The 23,245-nt window shown below is 38.4% G+C and overlaps 1 protein-coding gene and 2 pseudogenes across 1 annotated transcript; all 3 read left to right on the top strand.

The window, feature by feature from the left end:
- The first annotated feature begins 2,252 nt into the window (after nt 1–2,252).
- On the top strand, nt 2,253–2,936 carry LOC126617187 (delta(3,5)-Delta(2,4)-dienoyl-CoA isomerase, peroxisomal-like; annotated as a pseudogene).
- Nucleotides 2,937–2,973: 37 nt separating this feature from the next.
- LOC126617186 (uncharacterized) lies at nt 2,974–3,820 on the top strand (annotated as a pseudogene).
- An 11,341-nt stretch (nt 3,821–15,161) lies between these two features.
- LOC126617185 (rRNA 2'-O-methyltransferase fibrillarin 2-like) lies at nt 15,162–19,278 on the top strand. Its single transcript, XM_050285222.1, has 5 exons — nt 15,162–15,248; nt 15,291–15,384; nt 16,810–17,198; nt 18,527–18,595; nt 19,024–19,278. The coding sequence occupies exons 1-5, from the start codon at nt 15,162–15,164 to the stop codon at nt 19,276–19,278; spliced, it is 894 nt and encodes a 297-aa protein (XP_050141179.1).
- The last annotated feature ends 3,967 nt before the right edge of the window (nt 19,279–23,245 follow it).

Genomic DNA, 23,245 nt, shown 5'->3' with positions numbered 1-23,245 from the left:
ATTAAACCGCGGACCTTCGAGGAATTGGCTACTCGCGCCCATGACATGGAGTTGAGCATCGCCCATCATGGGAAGAAAGAACCGATCGCCGACTACAAGAACGACAAAGTTCTTGGGACAAAGGTGGAAAAGGCCGCATGGAAACCCACCAAGGAAGCGATGACGGTCAACACAGCTCCCGTCAAAATCTCCACACGAGGCAAGGCAATTCAAACCGAAGCTTTTCGTGATCAAGAGATGCGTAGACGCACTTTGAAGGAGCTTGAGGAGAAGATTTATCCATTCCCCGACTCTGATATAGTTGCCATGCTGGATGACCTGTTGGACAAGAAGGTGATCAGTTTGCCTGAGTGCAGACGGCCGGAAGAGATGAATCGTACCGACAACCCAAGATACTGTAAATTCCACCGCTTCATCAGTCATCCAACGGAAAAGTGCTTCGTACTGAAAGATCTCATCCTGAAGCTAGCACAGCAAGGGGAAATCGAGCTTGACCTCGAAGACACGGTGGCGGCACACACTACTACTATCGTGTTTGAATCACTCGATCCTGTGCATCTCCGAAGCATGCATGATCATTCCCGTCAATGTTCAAGTCACATGGCACCTCCTACACAACCATCACCGATGGCAAGCAACCAAGATGCATCTACTGGTGATAAGAAATGGCGGACATCGATGACCTACAAAAAAACGAGGAAGCCAAGACCACAAGCCACAAGGCCAAAAGAGGAGCCTAAACCCGCCCCTCGAACTTCAGTCTTCGAAAGACTGAATTATTCAAAACCTAGAATTGCAACACTTGATCGCATCAGTGGTCGAGACCAAACTTCTGTCTTCAAAAGGCTTGAGATGCCAACACAGCAAAGATCAGTCTTTGAAAGGTTATCAAAGCCCAAGAAACAAAGTGGCACAGCTAGATCTCCTCTGCAACGGTCGGCTTTGGACAGACTTGAAGAAACTAAGAAGCCTTCTAGAAACAGGAAGACAACGCCAAAGGGAGAGAAGCTCGACAGTCTAGCAGGAAAAAACGATGTTCAAAGCTTGATTCCTTCAAGGATGAAGCGCCAAGCAACTTTGGAAGTCGACACAAAAGGACCACTGAAGGTAAGGAGGCGCACCATCATCTACACCGGCCAATCTTCACGGCAACAAACCCAAGAGGACTGCACTGAAGAGAAGGCCCGAGAAGACAAAGAAGACAAAATCCTGGAAGAAGACGTCACTTCCGGCTCTGTCAACTCAAAATCTTCACCTCAATCGCTGGGGGCATGCTCCAAAAACATGCCAGTCAAGCCGAGTGAAGTTGAAGGATGGACTTATGTCACTCCGAAGAAATTGCACAAAAAGCATATGTCTTCTCCACAAGCTCACAAATGGGAAAGGGGGCAAAACAGCTCATGTTCACCTCTAGAACAATGTGAAAGTGTTGGAGATAATGAAACTTTGACGCAAAGATCATCCATCCCCATCACGATGTGTGACATCTTCCCAGAAGATTTCTTCAACTACTCAGTCAAGGCTCCTTGCTATGAAGATTGCGAGGAACAACTCTCTCAGATCGCTTGACGAACCAAAGCTCCTTGTCCGCACGAGCCTAAACTGTAGGACACAAAGCTCCTTGTCCGCACGAGCCTAAACTATAGGACACTAGGCTCCTCGCCTGCACGAGCCTAAACTGCATGGCACTAAGCTCCTTGTTCGCACGAGCCTAAACTGCACGAACCAACGCTCATTGCCTGCACGAGCCTAAACTGCATGGCACTAAGCTCCTTGTTCGCACGAGCCTAAACTGCACAAACCAACGCTCCTGGTCTGCACGAGCATAAAAGGCAACACCAACGCTCCTTGCCTGCACGAGCTAAAACGGCAACATGGCACCAAATGCTCCTTGTCTGCACGAGTTGAAACTGCAAACGACACCAACGCTCATTGCCTGCACGAGCTGAAACTACAAACGGCACAAAAAAAGAAAATACCAAAAAAAAATATATATATATGTATGTATTTGAACTACGTTTTGACTTGATCTCTTTCCTTGGAAGGGTACGTAGGCAACTTGAATATTCAATTACAAGTTCAGTCAAATCAAAATAAAAAATAAATGCTTTATTAAATAGAGTCAATTTTATTTTAAAAAAAATGAATACATATGTTATTATGTATTTAAAAAAAAAAGATACATGTTTTACGTATTTACAAAAAAAAATACATATGTTTTATGTATTAAAAAAAAATATATATATATATATATGGATCCCAAAGCAACACCAAGCCCAATATGCTGCAAGCCCATCCAAAGAAGTCGTCATGATCCAAAAGATACCAAAGGCAGCCCACTCAGCAGCCTTGTCGACATCAACGTCATCGTCCTCAGCGGCACCGGTGACCGCTTCTACGCCGGAATCGACCTCAAAACGCTCACATCGATTTTCGAAAAGTTTGTCTCCGTAGACCGAGGCCGCGTCGGGGAGCAGTTTCGGCGGGAGATCAAGTGGTTGCAGGATGCGATCACGGCGATTGAGCGGTGCCGGAAGCCAGTGATTGCGTCCATCCACGGGGCGTGTATCGGCGGTGGTATCGATATCGTGACCGCCTGAGACATAAGGTATTGCAGCAAGGACGCGTTCTTTTCGGTCAAAGAGGTCAACTTGGTGATCACGGCGGACCTCGGGACGCTTCAGAGGCTGCCGGGAATTGTCGGGTACGGAAACGCGATTGAACTAGCGCTTACGGGTCGAAGGTTCTCGGGTCCGGAGGCTAAGCAGCTGGGCCTGGTTTCTGGAGTGTTCGACTCCAGGGACGAGTTGGAAAACGGTGTACGCCTCATCGCTGAAGGAATTGGATCGAAATCTCCACTAGCAGTGACCGGGACGAAAGCGGTATTGCAAAGAAGTAGGGAGCTGAATGTGGAGCATAATACTGTGCCCGAAGACCTAAATATATCGGCCTTTGACATTGAACAAGAATCATATGGTCATAGCTCGGCGGCTAATAGGTAACTCCCAAGAATCCCTAGAATTCCATACCACTTTGCACTTCCAGTTGTCCGTGACAGGTCTACCAGTATCGCGGATGAAGTAATTACCACGCCAGCAGAAACACTACCAAGTGTTGCAGCATCAATTGCAAGAACATTGGTTCACCGTCGCTATGTGTGCACTCGAGTATAAGAACTCCGAGAAAATTGGAATGCCATCCAAAGTAGTTCATTGAGCTTCACTTCGAGATCAATTAAATCTGGCTGCATTAGTAGTCAAAAGCCTAAAAATGGTGTGATAATCCATGAAAGATCAGGCCAAACACAGTCCTCATCTTCCACAAGTGGTCAACAACCGAGAAATCGAGACAGTTGTGGCTTAAGTGATATCGACAAAGCATGGAAATGATGGAAATTGCAAAGTCAAGAATGGATGCTGGTAAAAATTGCAGCGGCAGTTCCGTCAACACAACAAGTGATTCAAGAAAACGAACCAATGTAAGTCCTTGTTTTGGTACTTCAAGTCAAGCACAATCCTCATCTTCCGCAGGGTGTCATCAACCAATAAATCAAGTTGGTTGTGGAACACGTGACATTAAGTCGAAACAGCACGTTCATACAAACACCAGCAATAGCAGTGATGGATGCACACGCTGCAACCACCACTCTCAACCGTCGTCTCCGTCAGTCTTCCAGAAGAAACTGAACGGATGCGAAGGCCTACGACGTTGCTGCACAGCGCTTCCGTCGTCACAACACCGTCACCCCGATGACACTCTTGCTCGCGGCAGCGATTTCGAATCAGGTGGCTCGACGTCGTCTCCGAACCGTATTGAGTGACAACTTGTCGGTTTCAGATCTGGGTTCACCTGCCCCGGTCATTTCCTCGCCGTGCGTTCTTTCGGTTCCAAAACCTCGTCCCCGTCAACGCCGTCACTTGTGAAGATTCTGACGGTGATGGTACCACCAAAGGCTGTCTCTTTCACTGCAGCTGCAACTTCACTTGACGATAAAGAAGATGCGACTTTAGGAGTTAGATACTGTCTTCCTCCGCCATGGCTCATGCACAGCTCCGTCCTCACTCCACCCAAACCTGACCTGCTGCACATGGTGCGCACACCCGGAGCAAGTTGGGCTGCGCTCTCGGCATCGACTCCTTCCACCGCAGCGCCTGGCCTCCTCAACTCCATGTTTTCCGTCGAGTTCCATCCTTGCATAGCACCGTATATAAAGAAAAAATATATACATATATCATGGTGCGGTATGAGTATGAGGGCCATCATTTCATTAGTGATGGTGGGTGTAAGCACCACGAAAGGAAAAGAAAGAAAAGGGAAAAGCAAAGGTGGTGCCTCAGCCATGACAAAAAAAAAAGATAATAAAAAATGAAAAGATGGTGCATGCAAAAAGAAAGTGGTGGCAGCTAGCACCGAAAGAAAATAAAAAAATAAAAAAAGGAAGTGGTGGTGCGCACCATAAAAAATGGTGGAGCAAAGCAAAGTGGTGTCATTACGTGAAAAAAAAAGAGGAGGTGCATCAGGCACCATATGCAAAGAAAAAGAAAATAATAATAATAATAAAATAAATAAATAAATAACAATATATATACATATATAAATGGATGGTGCATCTGGCACCATGTGCCAGCAAAAAAAAAAAAGAAAAAAAAGTTATATATAAAGAAGTGGATCCTTGGTGGCTAGCACCATGCAAAAAAAAAAAAAAAAAAAACAAATGCATTAAGAGAAATAGAAGTCCATTTTATTTTTCTGGAAATTTTACATAAATGTGTACATACCTTTAAAAAAAAAAAAAAAATCAAATCAACTCAAAATTACAAGAGGGGATCTTCAAGGACGATTAGGTGGCGCCTCACAACTCGGCGGAGCTCCAGGAAGAGTAGGTGCCGGAGGTTGACTGTTTGAAGCCTCAGCAATCGGCAGAGCCTCAAAAGACGAAGGCAAATGCTGCTGGAACAAACCCACAAACCTCTGATGATCAAGTAAAATCTGACCATCAGATTCCTGCATCTGGTCAATCTTCCTCTTCATGTTTGTCGCATAGCTACGTGCGAGCTTATGCAACTGTTTGTTCTCCTGCTTGAGCCCTCTAATCTCCTGTTTAAGACTCATCACTTCAGCCGCCAATGATTCAACTTGACGGGTTCGAGCAAATAGGCGTTGTGCCATATTAGACACAGAACCTGCACACTGCACACTGAGAGCCAGAGAATCCTTAACAGCCAACTCATCAGACCGTTTGGAAAGTAGTCTGTTATCTCTGGGAGTGACAAGGTTCCGGGCCACCACCGCAGCGGTCATATCATTCTTCACCACTGAATCCCCAACAGTAAGAGGACCAGTGGGGGATATGAAGGATGGGCGCCATATGTTGTCTGGAGAAGAAGGGACTGCCTCTTCACCAAGATTCAAGTCAAAACGACGATCGGAGGGGCCAGACATTTTCAAAGGTGTTAAAGAAAGAAGAGGTCGGACAAATCGAGATCTTAGAAGTGCAAGAAGGTACAAGCAAAAATTCAAGTGTGCTTTGAAATGAACTGCCTGCCTCTATAAAAAAATCAGCACTCGACGGGATTTCAGAGATCGAAGAGGCGAGCTTAGAATTCGAAGAGGCCATTCAAAAATCGAAGAGGCAAGCTCAGAAATCGGAGAAGCATCTTGCTTTTCCAGACGCGTCGGCACCCGTCACACGCAAACTCAGATTTGCGGAAATCACGGGTAATTTGTCGAAGCGCTGATCCCAGATATCGAAGAGGAGCCAGTCTTTTTCAGCCGCGTCATCACCTGTCATATGCACACTCAACTTTGCGCAAATCACGGGCAATTTGTCGAAGATTTTCGGTGAAGGAGAAAGCACGTGAAAGTTTACTGTTCAATCACGCGTTAGTTGCCGACACAAGTGAAAGAATAGTACCTCTACAGGTATTAAGGGACCTCCTATAACTGTCCACCTTCACCTTCCATAGCAAGGCAGACATACAGAACCTTTCTTCATCTCCGAGAATGCCTTCCCAACGAAGCATCTCGAGTCACTTAGTGTTCCTTATTCCTTGGGGTACCTCTGTAAGCCAATAACTTCAAAGCAAAAGTATCTCATATCACCAGGGTAGAAAGCAAGAGTATCTCATATCATGCGTTCTCCCTGTCGTTTCCTTTGTCCTTGCTCCTACCTACAAAGACAAGGATAAAGAAAACAATATGCCGGAACTTCCACTCAAACTCGGGAAAGGAACCGACTGCTTGGAACCCTTCCCTGATTGCCTGCCTAGCACTGCTCTCGAGTACTCGTCTCCCACTGCTGCTGTACTTCCATAGAAGCTGTCACATCTGCCTGGAGAACAGATAAGGCAAGTGAAAATGATACCTTGCAGCATGTGGAGACAACGTGCTGAAGAAACAAGCAGAGAAGAATGCGGCCTGCACAGTCAACTCAGCAGAAGGAGTCCGAGCTGAAGAACTCGATAAGCTGCCATATCTGCCTGAAGAAACAAGCAGAGAAGAATGCAGCATGCTCAGTCAACTCGGCAGAAAAAGTCTGAGATGAAAAACTCGTTTTGACCCTCAAATTCTTGGGTCGACTTACTAGGCGTTGTGGGCTGCACGTGCTGATTCACCACCCTTGAATCAAATCCTTAAAGATCAAGTCACCAATGGGAAGAAGAGCTCATCAACCTTGAAGATCATACCGTTGACCAAACTGCTCAGGTGTGAATTAGAAAGATTGAACAAAGCAACAAGTCGTCACCTTCACCTCGTGCCTGCTTGCCATGTGTTCGAGTCAGCCTTCAAGAATCAAGCCTCAATGGCCATTGAAGAAGCTTCCAGCCAAATTCAAAATCAAGCCTCGACGGCCATTGAGGAAATCACAAGTCCGATTCAAGATTAAGTGTCTACCACCCTTGAATCAAAACCTAGTTCAAGAATAAGCTGTGGAAAATCAACAATTGGAGGAATCCAGAAAATCCTCCAACCCAGTTCAAGATCAAAGCTGTGGAAAGTCAACAAGCGCAACAAAATACGTGCCGATTCACCCACTACCAAAGCCAAAGATCATCTACCACATGAAGCTCCTTGTGGTCCAATTTCAACCTTCAAGATCAAGCCTCGACGGCCCTTGAAGAAATTTCAAACAACAATTCAAGATCAAGCCTCAACGGCCCTTGAAGAAATCTCAAGCCCAATTCAAGATCAAGCCTTAACGGCCCTTGAAGAAATCTCCAGCCCAATTCAAGATCAAGCCTCGACGGCCCTTGGATCGACATCTACAGTAAGGGACTTCAAAACGCATCTCTTACACGTGACAAGCACATGTATACGACGTGCCTTGAAGTGGGGGCATTTGTAGACATCGAAATTTCGTAAATAAATGTTGACCGATAAATCAAAGTGTCAACGCTCATGTATTACATAAATTTTACACGTAGCGTGTGACTCAACGAAAATTGAAATGAGTTGGAAAAGTCATCAAATAGGACACGTGTCAACACCTGGCAGAAACGACTTATTTCATCTGGGATATTATATTCAAAATTAGGCATTGGAAAATTCTATAAATACAAGCCCATTTCATTCATTTAAAGGAACCAATTCATATTACACCTTGAAGCTCTGAAGCTCTGAAACTCCGAAGCTCTCAAGCATCCAGGTTCCCGAAGAATCAAGAAAGCCTTCTTCATTCTTCGTTCATCGTTCTTTCAAGATCAAGCCCCGACGGCCCTTGAAGAAAGTGTTCTTCGTTCATCGTTCACCCAAGATCAAGCCCCAACGGCCCTTTGGATCAACGAACGTCGACAAATCCATACATCCAACCGTTCTTCAAGATCAAGCCCAAAAGCCCTTGAAGACCCGTTCATCACTGTTCTTCAAGATCAAGCCCAAAAGCCCTTGGAGATCCGTTCATCACTGTTCTTCAAAGATCAAGCCCAAAAGCCCATTTGAAGATCCGCTCAAAGCCACCTTCAAGATCAAGTCCACGGCCCTTGAAGAACGTTCATCCTTAAATCAAGCCCCAACGACCCTTTGGATCAACAATCATCCACCGTTCTTCCAAGATCAAGCCCCGACGACCCTTGGATCAACAATCATCCACCAATTCAAGATCAAGCCCCGACGGCTCTTGAAGAAAGTGTTCTTCGTTCATCGTTCTTCCAAGATCAAGTCCTGACGGCCCTTAGATCAACAAGCCACCGTTCTTCAAGATCAAGCCCAAAAGCCCTTGAAGATCCGTTCATCACTGTTCTTCAAGATCAAGCCCAAAAGCCCTTGAAGATCCGCTCATCACCGTTATTCAAGATTAAGCCTCAACGGCCCTTGAAGAAACACTCATCCTCAAGATCAAGCCCCAACGGCTCCTTGAAGATCCGCTCAAATCCATCTTCAAAGATCAAGCCCATGGCCCCTTGAAGAAACTTCCAACAGTTCATCCAAGATCAAGCCTCAACGGCCCTTGGATCAATCAAACATTCACAAATCAACACCTTACGGAGATCGAATCAGAGGATCAAAATAGAGAGAGATTGTAACCCAAAATCATCAAATACAAATATTTGTTTGTGCACGTTGTTCTTGTCTCTTTCGTTTCAGGAAAATTTTGTGTTCACAGTGAACTTCTCTAAAAATAAGATTAATCGGATAATAGGAAGGAAATTGTTATTAACACTCCAAAAATCTCATTTGGCACTCCAAACTTTCTATAATTAGAAGAAGAAAAAAACACACTTGTGAGGAGTGTAGAATGATTTTTAGAGTGCTAATAACAGTTCCCAATAGAAAATCATATAGGCTGCCCACATGTTGTTTATTCAGGTATTGTATATAACTCACTTAAAGTGAATATTTATGTTCACCACTTTCAAATCGTTAGATGATCAATTTAAATTTCGAGATATGTACAATAAATAAACACAATCTCAAAATTTAACTTATCCAACGATAATAAATAAAGTGATTAACATTACCACTTGAAGTGTTGGTGAGAAAAAAAAAGCACCCCGTAACTTAACTGTTATGGACATAAAGAAAGTTGCACGCCTTCCATGCAGCTATTAAATTATTGATTGAAATAAAAAAGGGAGAAGCATGTGGTATTTAGAGTTCACCATAATTTAGGGCAATCATGTGGTATTTAGAGTTCACCATAATTTACGGAAATTTTCTTGGACCTGGATTATCTACCCTTCGTCCCATTCTCTTTTCATCTCTTCCTATTTATGTGATGACAGTTAAGCCACGTCTATATTTTATATTAATTTTTTGTATAGAAATAATAAGATAAAAAACAATGGAAATATAAAATATTGACGTGGCTTAACCGTGACCACAGAAATAGAAGGGAATAAGAATGGTATGGGATGGGGAGCGCAGACACTCCAAGTCCAATTTTCTTTTGTTTGACATGTACTTAACTTTTTTTTTGTACACCGACAAAGAACCATGCATATGCAATCCATGCAATTGTCAAGATTGCGTGGAGAGACACGATCATTTTCAGCCTTTCACTTCACCACGTTGCGACCTAGCTAACTAAGCAATACGTTACCGACTTAAATATCATTATAATTAGTAATGCACGATTAGATAATGTCCTTTCTATGTGCATTACAAAAGCATGTGAGGGAGATTTACAAATGACACATTTCAACTAGGAATTTGTAAATTTGCTTTATATGTCTTTGTTGCTCATGGCGTACGTTCTACACACTCAAAAAGAAGAGCTAGGAAGAAGAAATACACGAAGAATGAAGATAAAAAATTAACTTCGATTTGAAAAATAAATAATAAAAACTTTGATCCATGACCGCACGATTTGCATCAACAGCCACAGTCATGTGGTTCCCAGGATCCGCATAGAGAAGGACTTCCATGAAGCATGAATATAAGACGGACCCCCTTTCCGAGATACCCTAAACCCTAAAAGCGGCTCTGTGTCAACATCCTCCTCCACTCGATTTGATCGCATTCTCCTTGCTTTCTTCCTAACCCTGGTTTGGCTTAACAATGACAACTCCAAGAGGTATTATAATATTAGTAGTTATATTCATCGCCTCTCTTTACATATACCTACATATAAATTCATGTTTCAGTTTATCTATTGTATGAATTCGGTCGCGCGCTCTCACACCCCTGTGTTTTGCTGTTAGTATTGTTTTTTTTTTGTTTTTTGTTTTTTTGTTTTTTGTTTTTGTTTTGTTTTTTGGTAAACTGCTGTTAGTATTGTTTGTGTATATTATGAAATCTGTACCATTTTGTTTGGTCAAGGATGATATGGACTTAAACCTCCAAAGCTGACTAAACCCTAATTTGTATAAAGATTTTTAGATATATGTGTGCGCTCGTGCTTGTGCATGTTTAATTGTTGCTATAATGCTATGTAGATATGTATATTTGTTATAAACTAAACCAAGAACCAATCAAGCAATAAACAAAACACAATGATTTCAGAGTTCCTTTAATATAGGAGTAGTTCTCTAACAACGGAAACTTTATTGATTACCAACAAATATAAAAGAACTCACAAACACAAAGTGTTCTCAATCTCAAGTATACAAACTTATGCCTCTCACAACTTTCACACATAAAACTCTATCCCATATCCATCTATTTATACTAATAGATGTCATAGGTTTAGACAAATTCCCTAAAATATAGGAAACCAAATCCCAAACCAACTAGGAAACACAAATCCAAATATCTTGTGTCCAAGATATTTTAATCCTTTTTAGTTTAGGCATGTTGATTTAATGCCAAATCCAACAATCTCCACCTTGGCATGAAATCCATAACGAGATATCAAACAACTCCCGTTGCTCCACCATATCGCAAGATCAAACTGGCTTCAACTGCACCAAATCCAAGCAGTGCTTGAACTTAGTTGCATTAACCACTTTTGTCAACATATCAGCTAGATTATCTTCTGCAGCAACCATTTTTAGACGAATCTCACCTTCAGCTACCATTTCTCTTAGAAAATGATATCGTACATCAATGTGCTTAGTCCTAGCTTGATGTACTTGATATCTGGCCAAATAAATGGCACTTTGGCTATCACAATATACATCCAACTTGTGTTGTTCTACACCTAAATCTCCTAACAACCCCAGAGTCCACATTGCTTTTTTGATAGCTTCAGCAATCACTATGTATTTTGCTTTTGTGGTTGATAGTGCCACCATTGGTTGTAATATTGATCTCTAGCATATAGGACCCTTTACCATAGTAAACACATACCTAGTCATCGATCTTCTCTTGTTTAAGTCTCCAGCAAAGTCTGAGTCCCCATATCCAACTGAGAACTTATCAATTCCTTCATCACATCTTTCAAAACAAATACCTTTGTCCCTCATTCCATGTAAATACCTTAGTATCCACTTCGCAGCATTCCAATGCTTTCTTCCAAGATTATGCATGAATCTACTAACAATTCCAGTTGTGTGTGCTATATCAAGACAAGTACACACCATATCATACATTAATCCTCCAACCAAATTAACATATGGAATACCATCCATTTTCATCTTTTCTTCATCAATGTTGGGACATTGTTGGCTGCTCAACTTGAAGTGAGCACCTAATGGAGTTCCTATAGGCTTAGTGTCTTTTGTTACTCCAAACTTTTGTAACAACTTCTCAAGATATTGTTTCTGAGACAAACACACCAAACCTTTTTGTCTATCCCTTATGATCTCCATTCCCAATATTTTCTTGGCTTCATCAAGATCCTTCATTTCGAACTCCCTTCTCATTTGCTTCTTCAACTTTTCTTTCTCTGTAATATTGCTTGAGGCTATGAGTATGTCATCCACATAGATTAACAAGTACATGAACGAACCAAGCTCTTGTCATCCACTCCATCCTTATTTTCATAAACCCATTCCCTCATTGTAACCTATTCCTTCATTCTGAGCATATCCTTTAAATCTTACCAAGCTCTTGTTATCCACTCCATCCTTATTTGCATAAACCCATTTGTAGACAATTACTTTCCTTCCTCTAGGTAGCTCTACCAATTCCCAAGTCTTATTCTTGTGAAAGGAGAACATTTCATCGTCCATTGCATCATGCCATTTACTCTCCTCTTCACCATTTACTGCTTCTTCAAAATTAGTGGGAATTTTAGCATTAATTACTGGCAATGCATCTATCATGCAGGCCATTCAATCTTTATATCTCGCAGGTAGGGATATGTCTTTTTTCCCTTCATTTTGGCTATGCAATCATCTTGTATCTTTAGTTCTTCTGATGTTGTTTCTTCTTTGTGATCACTCTCTTCATGTTCAAGTTGATCACCTAGTCTTTCTTCTTTCACAACTTCCTTACCTAGCTGTGAATTCATAACTACTACTTGTTCCCCAAGCTCCACCATTTGAACAATTCCTTCAATTTCATGTGACTTTCATCGAATGTCACATTTCTACTTACTATAATCTTGTTCAACTCGGGACACCAAAGTTTGAAGACTTTCACACCACTAATTTCATAAAGACAACTTTCTTGGCTCGTGGATCCAGTTTGTTTTCCTTCACATGAAAGTAGGCATTGCGTCCAAACACTCATAGCTTATCATAGTCCTGAGCTGGTTTTCCAGACCACACTTCAATGGGTGTTCTACCCTCCAATGTTGTTGATGGTAGTCGATTAAGCACATGACATGCATAGCTTAAAGCTTCTGCCCAAAAACTCATTGGCAACTTAGCTTAAGGTAGCATGCAACGAACTTTCTCGAGCAAGGTCCTATTTAGTCTCTCTGCAATCCCATTCTGGTGTGGAGTATGTCTGACACTGAAATGCCAAGTAATCCTTTCATTTTTACACAATTTGAAGAAAGGATCAAAGGTATATTCCCCTCTATTAGCACTTCTCATTATCTTAATCTTATTTCTAGTCTTGTTCTCCACCATGTTCTTCCATTCCAGAAAGATGTCAAAAACCTAATCATTTCATTTCATCATATATATATATCCATGATATGCGAGAATAATCATCAATAAAAGATATAAACCATCCTTTTCCACCTAAAGAAGCATTCTTTGCAGGCCCCCAAACATCAGAGTGAACATAGTCCAAAATCCTTTTCGTTTGATTAACAACTGAGCCAAATTTCACCTTTGTTTGTTTGCCAAGAACGCAATGCTCATAAAACTCTATCTTTCCAGTTTTTGATCTTTTTAAACACCATTGTTGATCAATCCTTGCAATTTTTCTTCTTCTACATGTTCCAACCTCATGTGCCATAATGCAGACAAGTCACTTTTATCACTTTGCACTTCATCAACTACCATAGCCACTCCATTTTCCAAAGTTTTTCCTTGTAACATATAAAGTAAGCCATTTTGAGGCCCTTTCATTATGACAAATGCTTCTTTAGCAACTTTGAGCACGTTGTTATCGGAGTAAAACTTGTAGCCTTGTGACTCGATAGTGAGATCAAATTTTTCTTCAGATTTAGGACGTAGCTTACACCATGCAATTCTAAAATCACACCATTATGATGCTTGATCTTGATGCTTCCAATTCCTTGAGTTGTACATGGGTTATCATCTCCCATATACATAGTTCCATTCCTAACTTTGAAGCTTGAAAACCAATGCCTTTGAGAAGTCATGTGATGAGTACAACCTGTGTCGAGCACCCACTCTTTCATATAATCCTCAGTGCTCGATGTAGTTAAGGCATAGACAAAATCATTATCCTCGACTTCAGCCATATTTGCTTATGAGTCATCCTTCTTATTTCTAGTCTTTTCTTTGATTTGAAGGCAGTCATTCTTCTAATTCCTTTTTCATGACAAAAACCACACTCATCTTTGTCTAAGAACTTCCTATTCTTTCTTTGAGACTCCTTTAGTATGAGACTTACTATTTTTCCTGTATGAACCTTTATTTTCTTTCGATCTTCCTTTCCCTATCAATGCTTCAAAGTTATTCCTTTCTTACCTGTCAAGGTGTCTCACCTCATGATTCATAAGAGCACTTGAGATTTCATCATACTTAATTGTCTACCTGCCATAAATCCAAGTAATCACGAAAGGCTCATAAGACTCAGGTAATGAGTTCATCAGGATCAAGGCCTTATCTTCATCTTTGATTATCTCTTCAAGATTTGCCAATTCAGCTAGAAACTTGTTAAACTCTTCTAGATGACTAATCATCTTCGTGCCCTCTTTGTACTGGAACTTGCTCTTGAGATGCAGTCGATTCTCTACACTTTTCTTCATATATTTTGTCTCCAATGCAGCCCACAATTCATTCGCAGAAGTTATGTCCATCACACCATACTTTTGTTGCTTTCCCAAGCATAGCCGAATTATAGAACATGCATGAGCATTCAATCTTTCCCATTCTTCTTTTTTCATCGCAAATGGCATGTCTCCTAACACAACAACCAAACCTTGTTGTATCAGGACATCTCAAACCTCACATTGCCACATAGCAAAGTTGTTCGTTCCATCAAATTTCTCAATTTCAAACCTAGCACTCTGAACCGTCGTCTTGATTTCATATTGCCAGACTTTTCTTCAACATCATCACCACTGGTAGAATCATCAGTCTTCGTCATTACGTGATAGTCATAACCCACGTAAGAACTTAAGCTCTTGATACCACTTGTTGTAAACTAAACCAAAAACCAATCAAGTAATAAACAAAACACAACGATTTCAGAGTTCCTCTAATATAGGAGTACCTATCTAACAACGGAAGCTTTATTGGTTACCAACAAATACAAGATAACTCACAAACATAAAGTGTTCTCAAGCATACAAACTTATGCCTCTCATAACTTTCACATACAAAACTCTATCCCACATCCATCTATTTATACTAATAGATGTCATAGGTCCCTATAATATATGAAACCAAATCCTATAATAAAACCAAATCTCAAACCAACTACGAAACACAAATCCAAATATCTTGCATCCAAGATATCCTAATCCTTTTTAGTTTAGGCATGTTGATTTAATGTCAAATCCAACAATATTTCATGTTCAAAATTAATGTGGTCAACTTTTCTTCCTTGACATTGAATGAATGTCTGATTGTATTAGCAAAACTATATATATGAATCTAGATTAATGATTATCCATATGTTTTATGGATTTTTGATTGAATATAATAGAGGTAATATTGGTGTTGCTCGTGTTGCCCACTGTGGTTCTGGTAATCATGGTGTCCATAGAGGCCCTGCAAGCCCTCCTAGTGTTCGCCGAGGCCAGGCTCCTGGTGTTCGTAGAGGCCCCGATAACCCTCGTGGTCTCCGCAGAGGACCAGCTCCTGGTGACCGCATAAGACCAGGTGAATTATCACCCATATGGTGTGCATGAAGGGGTTTTCAAACATACGTCTGTTAAGGGCGATGCTCTCGTCACTAAAAACATGGTCCCTGATGGCCAGGCGGGAATCGACAGCCCAAAAGCCTGAGGGCTGTGTGACTTGTGGTTGATGTGCAGCATCAGTGCATGCGCCGACCTTGACATCTCATCGTCCTCATTCGACATGTTGCTGTGAAGCAGAGGCTTCCGGCGGAGTTTTGCACCACTAGTTGCTGCTGCTGTGGCTGAGCCGTCGATTGAGACTGCTCCGTTTGCATCATTTTCTCTTCAACCTCCTCTACTTCCTCTTCATAAAAACAAAAACCAGCCATTTTCGTGAAATTCTTTATATTTTCTTATCTCTTTCTCTTTTGCTTTTGCTTTTGGAATGATGGTGTTTTGAAATTTGTGGTGGAAGTGCTCTGTTTTTATTTTTTTATTTTATTTTATTTTATATTTTATGTAGAGGTTATGAATGGCTGAGGCTAGGAGTTGAGAGGCTGGCGTTAAAGGGTTTTAAAGAGTCAAGCCAACAACTAATTGTGTTCTTTAGTTCCACCGATGCCGCATGCAAGGCCATGGTTGGGCTCCTTGGGTTCTAGGGATTCCAAAAATATTATTTTTGAGCTTGATTTGTTGAAGGTTTGAAGAGGAAGGAGGAAGAGAGCTCACGAGAGTGAGCTAGAAAAGAGGGAGAGAAAGAAAGAAAAAGGAAGAGAGAGATAGAAAGAAAAGAGAGAGAGAAGGATAGAGATGAAGAATCGGTCAAATGAGGGAAAAAGGGAAAGGGTGATGGGGATGTCTGATGGATTGGGTAAGGAAAAAATACTAATATTTTATTACTTATTGCCATGGTTATTCAGTTTTAGGGTGGAGATGCAAAATGCAATTACTGTTCATTAAAAGTAGTTACTGTTCATTAAAAGTAGTTACTGTTCATTGGGTGGATTCAATAATGAGTTGCCCTAGGGGGCCTTTGCAACGCTAGAGTTGCTCTGAGAAGTTTATGCAGTTTTGTAACCGAAAAAAAGGTCTGTACTATATATGCATATTCAATATTCTTCCAAATATTATATGTATATAAGCCCCTTCCTACACATCCCAACTCGGTTGTGCACGAAGTAGGATTGATGTATACTACTATAGAGCCAAAAAAGAGGAAAAAATAGTACTGACCTATAAACAATCACTATGTGGTCAATAAATGTTCACTCTATGGACAATACGATATAGTGCTATGTTACCCCGCTCTGTGAACAGTGGAGTATGCCTTTATACATGCAAGTTTCTTCTTGATTACCTGTTTCATAATGTATGGAACTCCCCTTAATCTGTGGAACCGTGCAGTGTGCCTTTCCATGCGAGTTTCTTCTCTTTATTTATTTGAAAGGATGTAATTAATTAAGCTTGATGGCCTAACTGAGCCCTTTTAGTTTATATATGTTGCATTATGTAAAAGAACATTTTGCAGATAGTATGCAGTTATTTTTGTGTGTGTATAGAATTGATTGTAATTCCTTTGGAACTATTTCTTTTTTGTAATATTATTCAGAATGTAGATGGAACCAGGGTGGAATATAGGGTTTGGAACCCCTTTCGTTCAAAGCTGGGAGCTGCAATCTTGGCTGGCATTGACTATCATTGGGATTGTGAGTTCCTACATCTTGGACAATATTATAGACATGTGGAGCAGATTTTATTATACTTAATAGTCTTAGAAGTGGTGTATGCGGTTGAAGTTTCCCCTAGAGGTGGTAGGGACTTGGTAAACATGGCAAAGAAGAGAACTAATGTCATACCAATCATCGTACACGCAAGACACCCAGCCAGATATTGGATGCTCGTCAGCCTTGTAGATGTCATATTTGCAGATGTTGCTCAGCCTGATCAGGTTTTATTATACACTGAATCACCAATTCAGTGTTAGATTTTATTTATATACAGAATTACAGTTTTGATTTTCATACTTAATGCTTTCTCATGGTAACAATCTTGATATGCCATAGTTCGCACAAGGGTTTTGCATTAGCCATATATGTTGCATTTGTTATATATAAACATGTTAAATCACCATTCAAAATTATTTAGGGACCATTTGAAAATCATTTCATTTACTTTTATTGTCCTTTCTTTTAAAACTAAAAACTTTTCTGATAACGATGTTCAATTGAAAACAAAAAATGAAAAGCTATTTTTTTATATTATTTTTTAGTTTTTAGAGACATGAAAACAAAAAATTGATATGAAACAGCCTTTACAAGATCAAATTTTGTTTAGATAAATTGTTTCTACTAATATTTTAGTAGTAGTAGTTAATTTTTTTAATGCTCTTTCAAATAATTTGAAACATTTTTCAAAGTTTACATATGGATTGTGGCACGAAACTGTTGATTTTCAAAGCTTGAATTATTCTCGAATCTAGCATGTGATGTACTCAGAAATTCCTTTATCCAAAAATAAAAGGATTCAATACTGAGTATCTGATGCTAATTTGAGTCGATTATGTATTTGTTTCTCTTTTTTCATATTGAAAATCAAATTTTCTTTAAGAACAAATTAATTAAGTTTAACGTATCAATTTTCTTTTTTCTTTTACTTTATCTAGAGTGCGACAACTTTTTGACTTCTTGTCACGTTTAAACTTTTTGTCATGCTTTCAAAAATATCTATTCGTGGATGTTGCCCATTTTTCTTTTAGTGATGACAGTTATGTCACATACGTCATGTGACATAACTAATTTGTTGATTAATTATAGGGTTTGAGATGTTTTAATATACCAATTAAGCATGTGATGTACTCAGGCACACCATTTAAACAATCAATTAAGGGTGATTCCAACATTGAGTTGCTGATGCTAATCTTGGTTATGAATTATTTTTACCCCATTTTATGCATTGATTTTCAACAATTTCATGAAAAATTCAAGATCTGGATACATTCAAGATCTACTTGGTGTGTGTGTGTGTGTGTATTTCTAGCCTTGCATGTGCATGCATGCTTCCAAAATGAGAGGTAGAGCTGTCAACTTAAATTTGGTAGTGATGACCATATATAATGCTTAATTTTTCCATATATAATGCTTAGTTTTATTCCCCTGATCTATTAAAGCTCACAGAGATGGCGGGGAGGATATGAATCACTTTGTTTTTTCAGTCCATTTTGATTTTTTTATTTCCCCCGAAAATCCGCTTTGCTATTAAACCCTTTCTTCTGTGCAGGCAAGGATTTTAGGTTTGAATGCAAATTATTTCCTCAAAGTAGGAGGTTGTTGTTTGATCTCAATCAAGGTTTGTGTTGCCCTTATTTTTGTTCTGAAAACTGCTAATATATTGTTTCAACTTATATTTTTAGGCATTCTGCCGGTTTTCACACTTGAACACGTACCCCATTACCTATAATTTCCCACTAAACTTTAGACCAAAACTTTTATACATGGTCACTTTAACCAAATGTCGTATAATAACTTTGTTAAAATTGTCACATTTTAATAAACTAATAAATTATTGGCATGCACGTATATATAGAAAATTAGATGCAATGTAAATATGATGGTTGGGGAACATAGGCATTTCTAGTAGTTTAATGGGGTCCAAATAAAAGTTTAGGGAGCAAATCGGCATTGGGGTACTAGTTCAGAAAGAAAATCTAATATATTTGTTTCCAAATGGTCAGTGTGAAAGGGTTGGGTTTATATTTTGTTCCGGCGTTTTTCCAGGCAAATTGCATAGACTCCACTCTTCCTGCTGAGAAAGTTTATGAACATGAAATGGAAAGAATGGGGGCAGAACAGTTGACGCCTAAACAAAGGGTGACACTTGAGCCATTTGAACGAGACCATGCTTGCGTAGTTGGTGGATACCGAATGCCAATAAAGATAGAAAATGAACTCTCTGAAAGTTGGTATATGCATGCATGCCTGCAGAAGATTGTCTCTCTTTTGAGATTCAGCTCTGCTAGAATACTCTTATGATTTCAAACTCCTTCCTTAACTAAGACTTATTGGAATATTTATTACTACGAATTAAAATTATGCTACTGCTTGCAAATGGGATATGTGATAATTGTTGGGTTTAATATCAATAAAGATTTATTTGCTTGTTTTGGAATTCCATGCATTTGTCATCACATGGAATTATCATTATTGATAGAAATCATATGAATTATTTTGCAATTTGACCCTTTTATTTTTTTAGAACTTTTGGGTGTGATGTAGGACATGAAACTGGGTATTTTCATTTCATTCGAACTTGCCTTTAACGAGAATTGGACTAAAGACATGTTACAAGACTATGAAACTAAGTGACAGTTATAGAGACACATTAAACCATTTATAATGATTTCTTTACTGATGATACGAACAAGAATTTTTCATCCTTAAATGTTTTTTCCCATTCTTAAGTTGAAAGTGAGTTCCAATCAAATTATTATGGTACCTTTGTGTAGCTTAACCAATGCCTTCTATCTCCTTAATATAAACATTTCGTTGTACTAAAAAATTATAGGCAAATTTCATTGTTTTGGCTTAGGTTCATGTTTCGTATCATGTATGCATTTATGTAGCACATACATTCATGTATCATCTAGCTATACAAGAGTGGTTTGGACCTTTAATTTTTGAATTTCATCTCTATCGACAATATATTTAAATTTCTCTCACTAAGGGTGTTCTTTTCCTTGTGGATTCAAAGCATTCCACTTCAAGAGGCAAGGTCTAAAACCATAATTTTATTTTGATTATATTGATGGTGTATGTATAGTTCGGTTAGCTTGATCATATGCAATGCTCTTTTCACTTGAAAATCATCCAGTAGAGCGGCTTTTCAAGTAATGAGGTATTACCTATTCACTACCAAAATTGTTGCAGAAACCTTGAAACTCAACATGGATCTGATTCTCTTCCCCGTTTGTCGGAATACAATCACGTGGCTTCGCAAGAACCATTTGATCAAGTCGATCATTCCATTCAATAAAAATATAAACTTCCCAAAGTTGGATCCTAACTTCTTGTGGTAGAACACTTTCAAGACTAAAATAAATGTTTTACACTCACTTTAGATACGGTCCCTAACTACCAATGTTCTTTGATTGAAACCTTTGTGATTTTTAGTTTTTGATCGAAGTTCCTGACATTAATGTAATAATGTATTTCTATGTGGGTTATTATATTTTTAAATTAAAAATGAAATTTGTAGTTATTTATATTAATGAGATTTTAAATAAAACCCATAATTATGGGATTAAAAATATTAAAGATGAATTATACTTTCCAATATATTGTGTGTATATATATGGGCATGTTCATCAAAACTAACGAAAAAATTATTGTACCAAAACATGGGTACATTTTTCAAAAGCACAAAAAAAAAAGATATTAGGCTTAATAACATTATTAAATTTCTTCTATTAAACTTAATATGGATACATTCTCGAATCAACGAAATATAATGTACCCATATAAGTTTAAAAAATGGATTAGGGAAAAGATTGAATGAAATTTTATATAAAAATGGGTACATTTTATATTAAAAAAGGTACATTTTTAACAATTGGTATATTTAAGAATGGATACATAAAAGATTAAAACAATTTCAATTTTTTATAAAAATTTTATGGGTACAAACTTATTCTAATTTTATTTTTTATTTTTGGAAAATGTTTGAATTGAAAATTAATTAGGAGTTTAATAAGGGTGTGAGTATTAAAACTCTAAATCAATTACTAATTTTTTATATAAAATTATGTAATTTACATGTAATTCATTAATATATTAATGTTAGGGACTTTGATCAAAATTTAAAAACTAATAAGGTCTTAATCAATGAACATTAGAAACTTAGGACCGGATACTAATTTTTTCTTTTTTTTGACAAATATTCTAAAATGCTCTGATTTATAGGGATGAGGCAGCCACACTACCTTAGTCAACAGGTCGACAATTTGTCATTATATATTGGTGTGAATTACAAAATCATTTTCTCGTTTATTTTTTTTTTTATAAAACGATATTGGTTGTAGTAAGTTGGACTCAACAACACAATGAGTCAATTATATTTAGCATAGACTCATCATTCATAACAGTTAAATTTAAAACTTTATTTTTTAACAAGTAAAAAGAAATACCACAAGACCGCCGTCCTTTACTCGAGTGCTATTATTTACCAGTCCAAATTTTAAGATACCCTCTTTTGCAACATAGACAGGTGAGATCGGATCATCATCAGATATTAAACAATATGGTCAACCTGTTCTTATTTTGTTGGTGATCTTGATCAAGAATGAAAAACAATTCCCCACTCCTCTCCACATCTTCCATCCAGCTATTAGATTATAGTTTTAAAGAAGACAGCAACATGTGCTAGATCCTGGAATTGCCCATAATTTAGGCCGAAAACAATGAATTATGTAAGGGACAAAGAATGATATGCATGTTTTTGCAAGTATAATAAATATAAAAAGCACTTCAACATCTCTTTCAACCTTTCACTTGATCACGTTGCAACATAAGATAATAATTAATGCATGCTTCGGTGATTTGCATTGTATTTTTTTTTCTTAAAAATGATCAGCTGGTGGCTTCATCATGGCAGTCTATTCAATTGGAGGTCAGGAAGATTCCTAGAGACATTTCAACCTTCCTAAACCACCATTGTGTGATTCACTAGAGCCAAGATCGGACCCAAGACATTCTTCAAGTATTTGCATTGTATCTTGATGAAAGCGATTTGTGATGATCTGATTAATTATTTCACATGTATTTTGATGATTAGGGTTTAGGGATTGTTCTTTAATTATATACGGAAGATGAGTAAGAATGTTGAACAAAACACAAAATCAACTGCAAACAAATTGAGGTTAGCAAAGCTTTATATTATATGTCGATTTACAAAATGGAATGGCCTTGTTTTTTACTATTATTTATACACGAGATATTCTACTTTAAATTTATCAACTTTACGCAAAAAAAATAAAATTCAAACATAGATGCAAAATGAATAATTGCTAGCGTACTTAAAGAGCAATCTTCTTTTAACTTCTGCATGACAGAGTCTCCTTGCACTATTAGCCTATTAGGGCAAACCCCATATGGTGGCTAACATCATATTCCTCTTGAGTTCAACACACACACACACACACACACAAACATATATATATATATATATATATATATATATATATATATATATATAAAGAAAAACACACACACACACACACACATATATATATATATATATATATATATATATAAGAAAAACGATGAGGAGAGATAAAATATAAGTCAGAAATTTCAATCATCTTTTTTTTTTCTCCCAAAATTTAATGGAAAACGGAAAAGAAGTAAAAAGGACAATAAAACTTATCATGTAACGATTAAAAAACCTTCAGTTTCAGACAACTGTTTAATACGTGAGCAATTGCGGTTAACATTTTTACCTATATTTGAATTCTAGATTGTTTCAAAATTTTGACAAAATAAAGAAAAACAGCCAACGATGCATATTGAAAAATTTTAAATAACTGAAAATGAAAGAAAAAGAAAAATATTCAACAATAAGCGTCAAAAGTACAAAAAGATCTTAACGTTAAAGGTTATAATTGAAACATTTTCAGTTTCACACAACCAATTGACGCGTTAACGGCTGTTGGTAACATTTTTTACTTACGCTGAATAAATTTGAACTACTGTTATTAATAATGTACGTGTCAAAATCTGATTGGCCTTATTAAGAATTTCACCTGTCAAGACCACAACTTCAACTGATCTTGACCTCATAGAAGATCACAATTTTGACTTGCAAGCCAAAATTTGCGCCCAACCTACCCCTACAAAAGAGGCGGGCCCACAAAACGTGCGCTGCTGTAATTTCCTCAACCAGAAAGGGTATTTTAGTCATTCGGTCTCTTCTGCGGCTCCCCTTAACTGTTTCTAAGATTTACAG

Source organism: Malus sylvestris, chromosome 3, assembly GCF_916048215.2.
Source record: "Malus sylvestris chromosome 3, drMalSylv7.2, whole genome shotgun sequence".
NCBI lineage: Eukaryota > Viridiplantae > Streptophyta > Magnoliopsida > Rosales > Rosaceae > Malus > Malus sylvestris.
Note: the sequence above shows the minus strand (reverse complement) of the source record. Positions and strands in the feature narration are given on the sequence as shown.

Excerpts from the sequence above, each read along its gene's own strand:
- LOC126617185 (XM_050285222.1), top strand. The coding sequence starts at position 15,162 with ATGGTGTCCATAGAGGCCCTGCAAGCCCTCCTAGTGTTCGCCGAGGCC. Across the intron at positions 15,385-16,809 it reads TAAAAACATGGTCCCTGATG|AATTGATTGTAATTCCTTTG; the intron begins GCCAGGCGGGAA and ends GTGTGTGTATAG. Across the intron at positions 18,596-19,023 it reads GTTGTTTGATCTCAATCAAG|GCAAATTGCATAGACTCCAC; the intron begins GTTTGTGTTGCC and ends GCGTTTTTCCAG.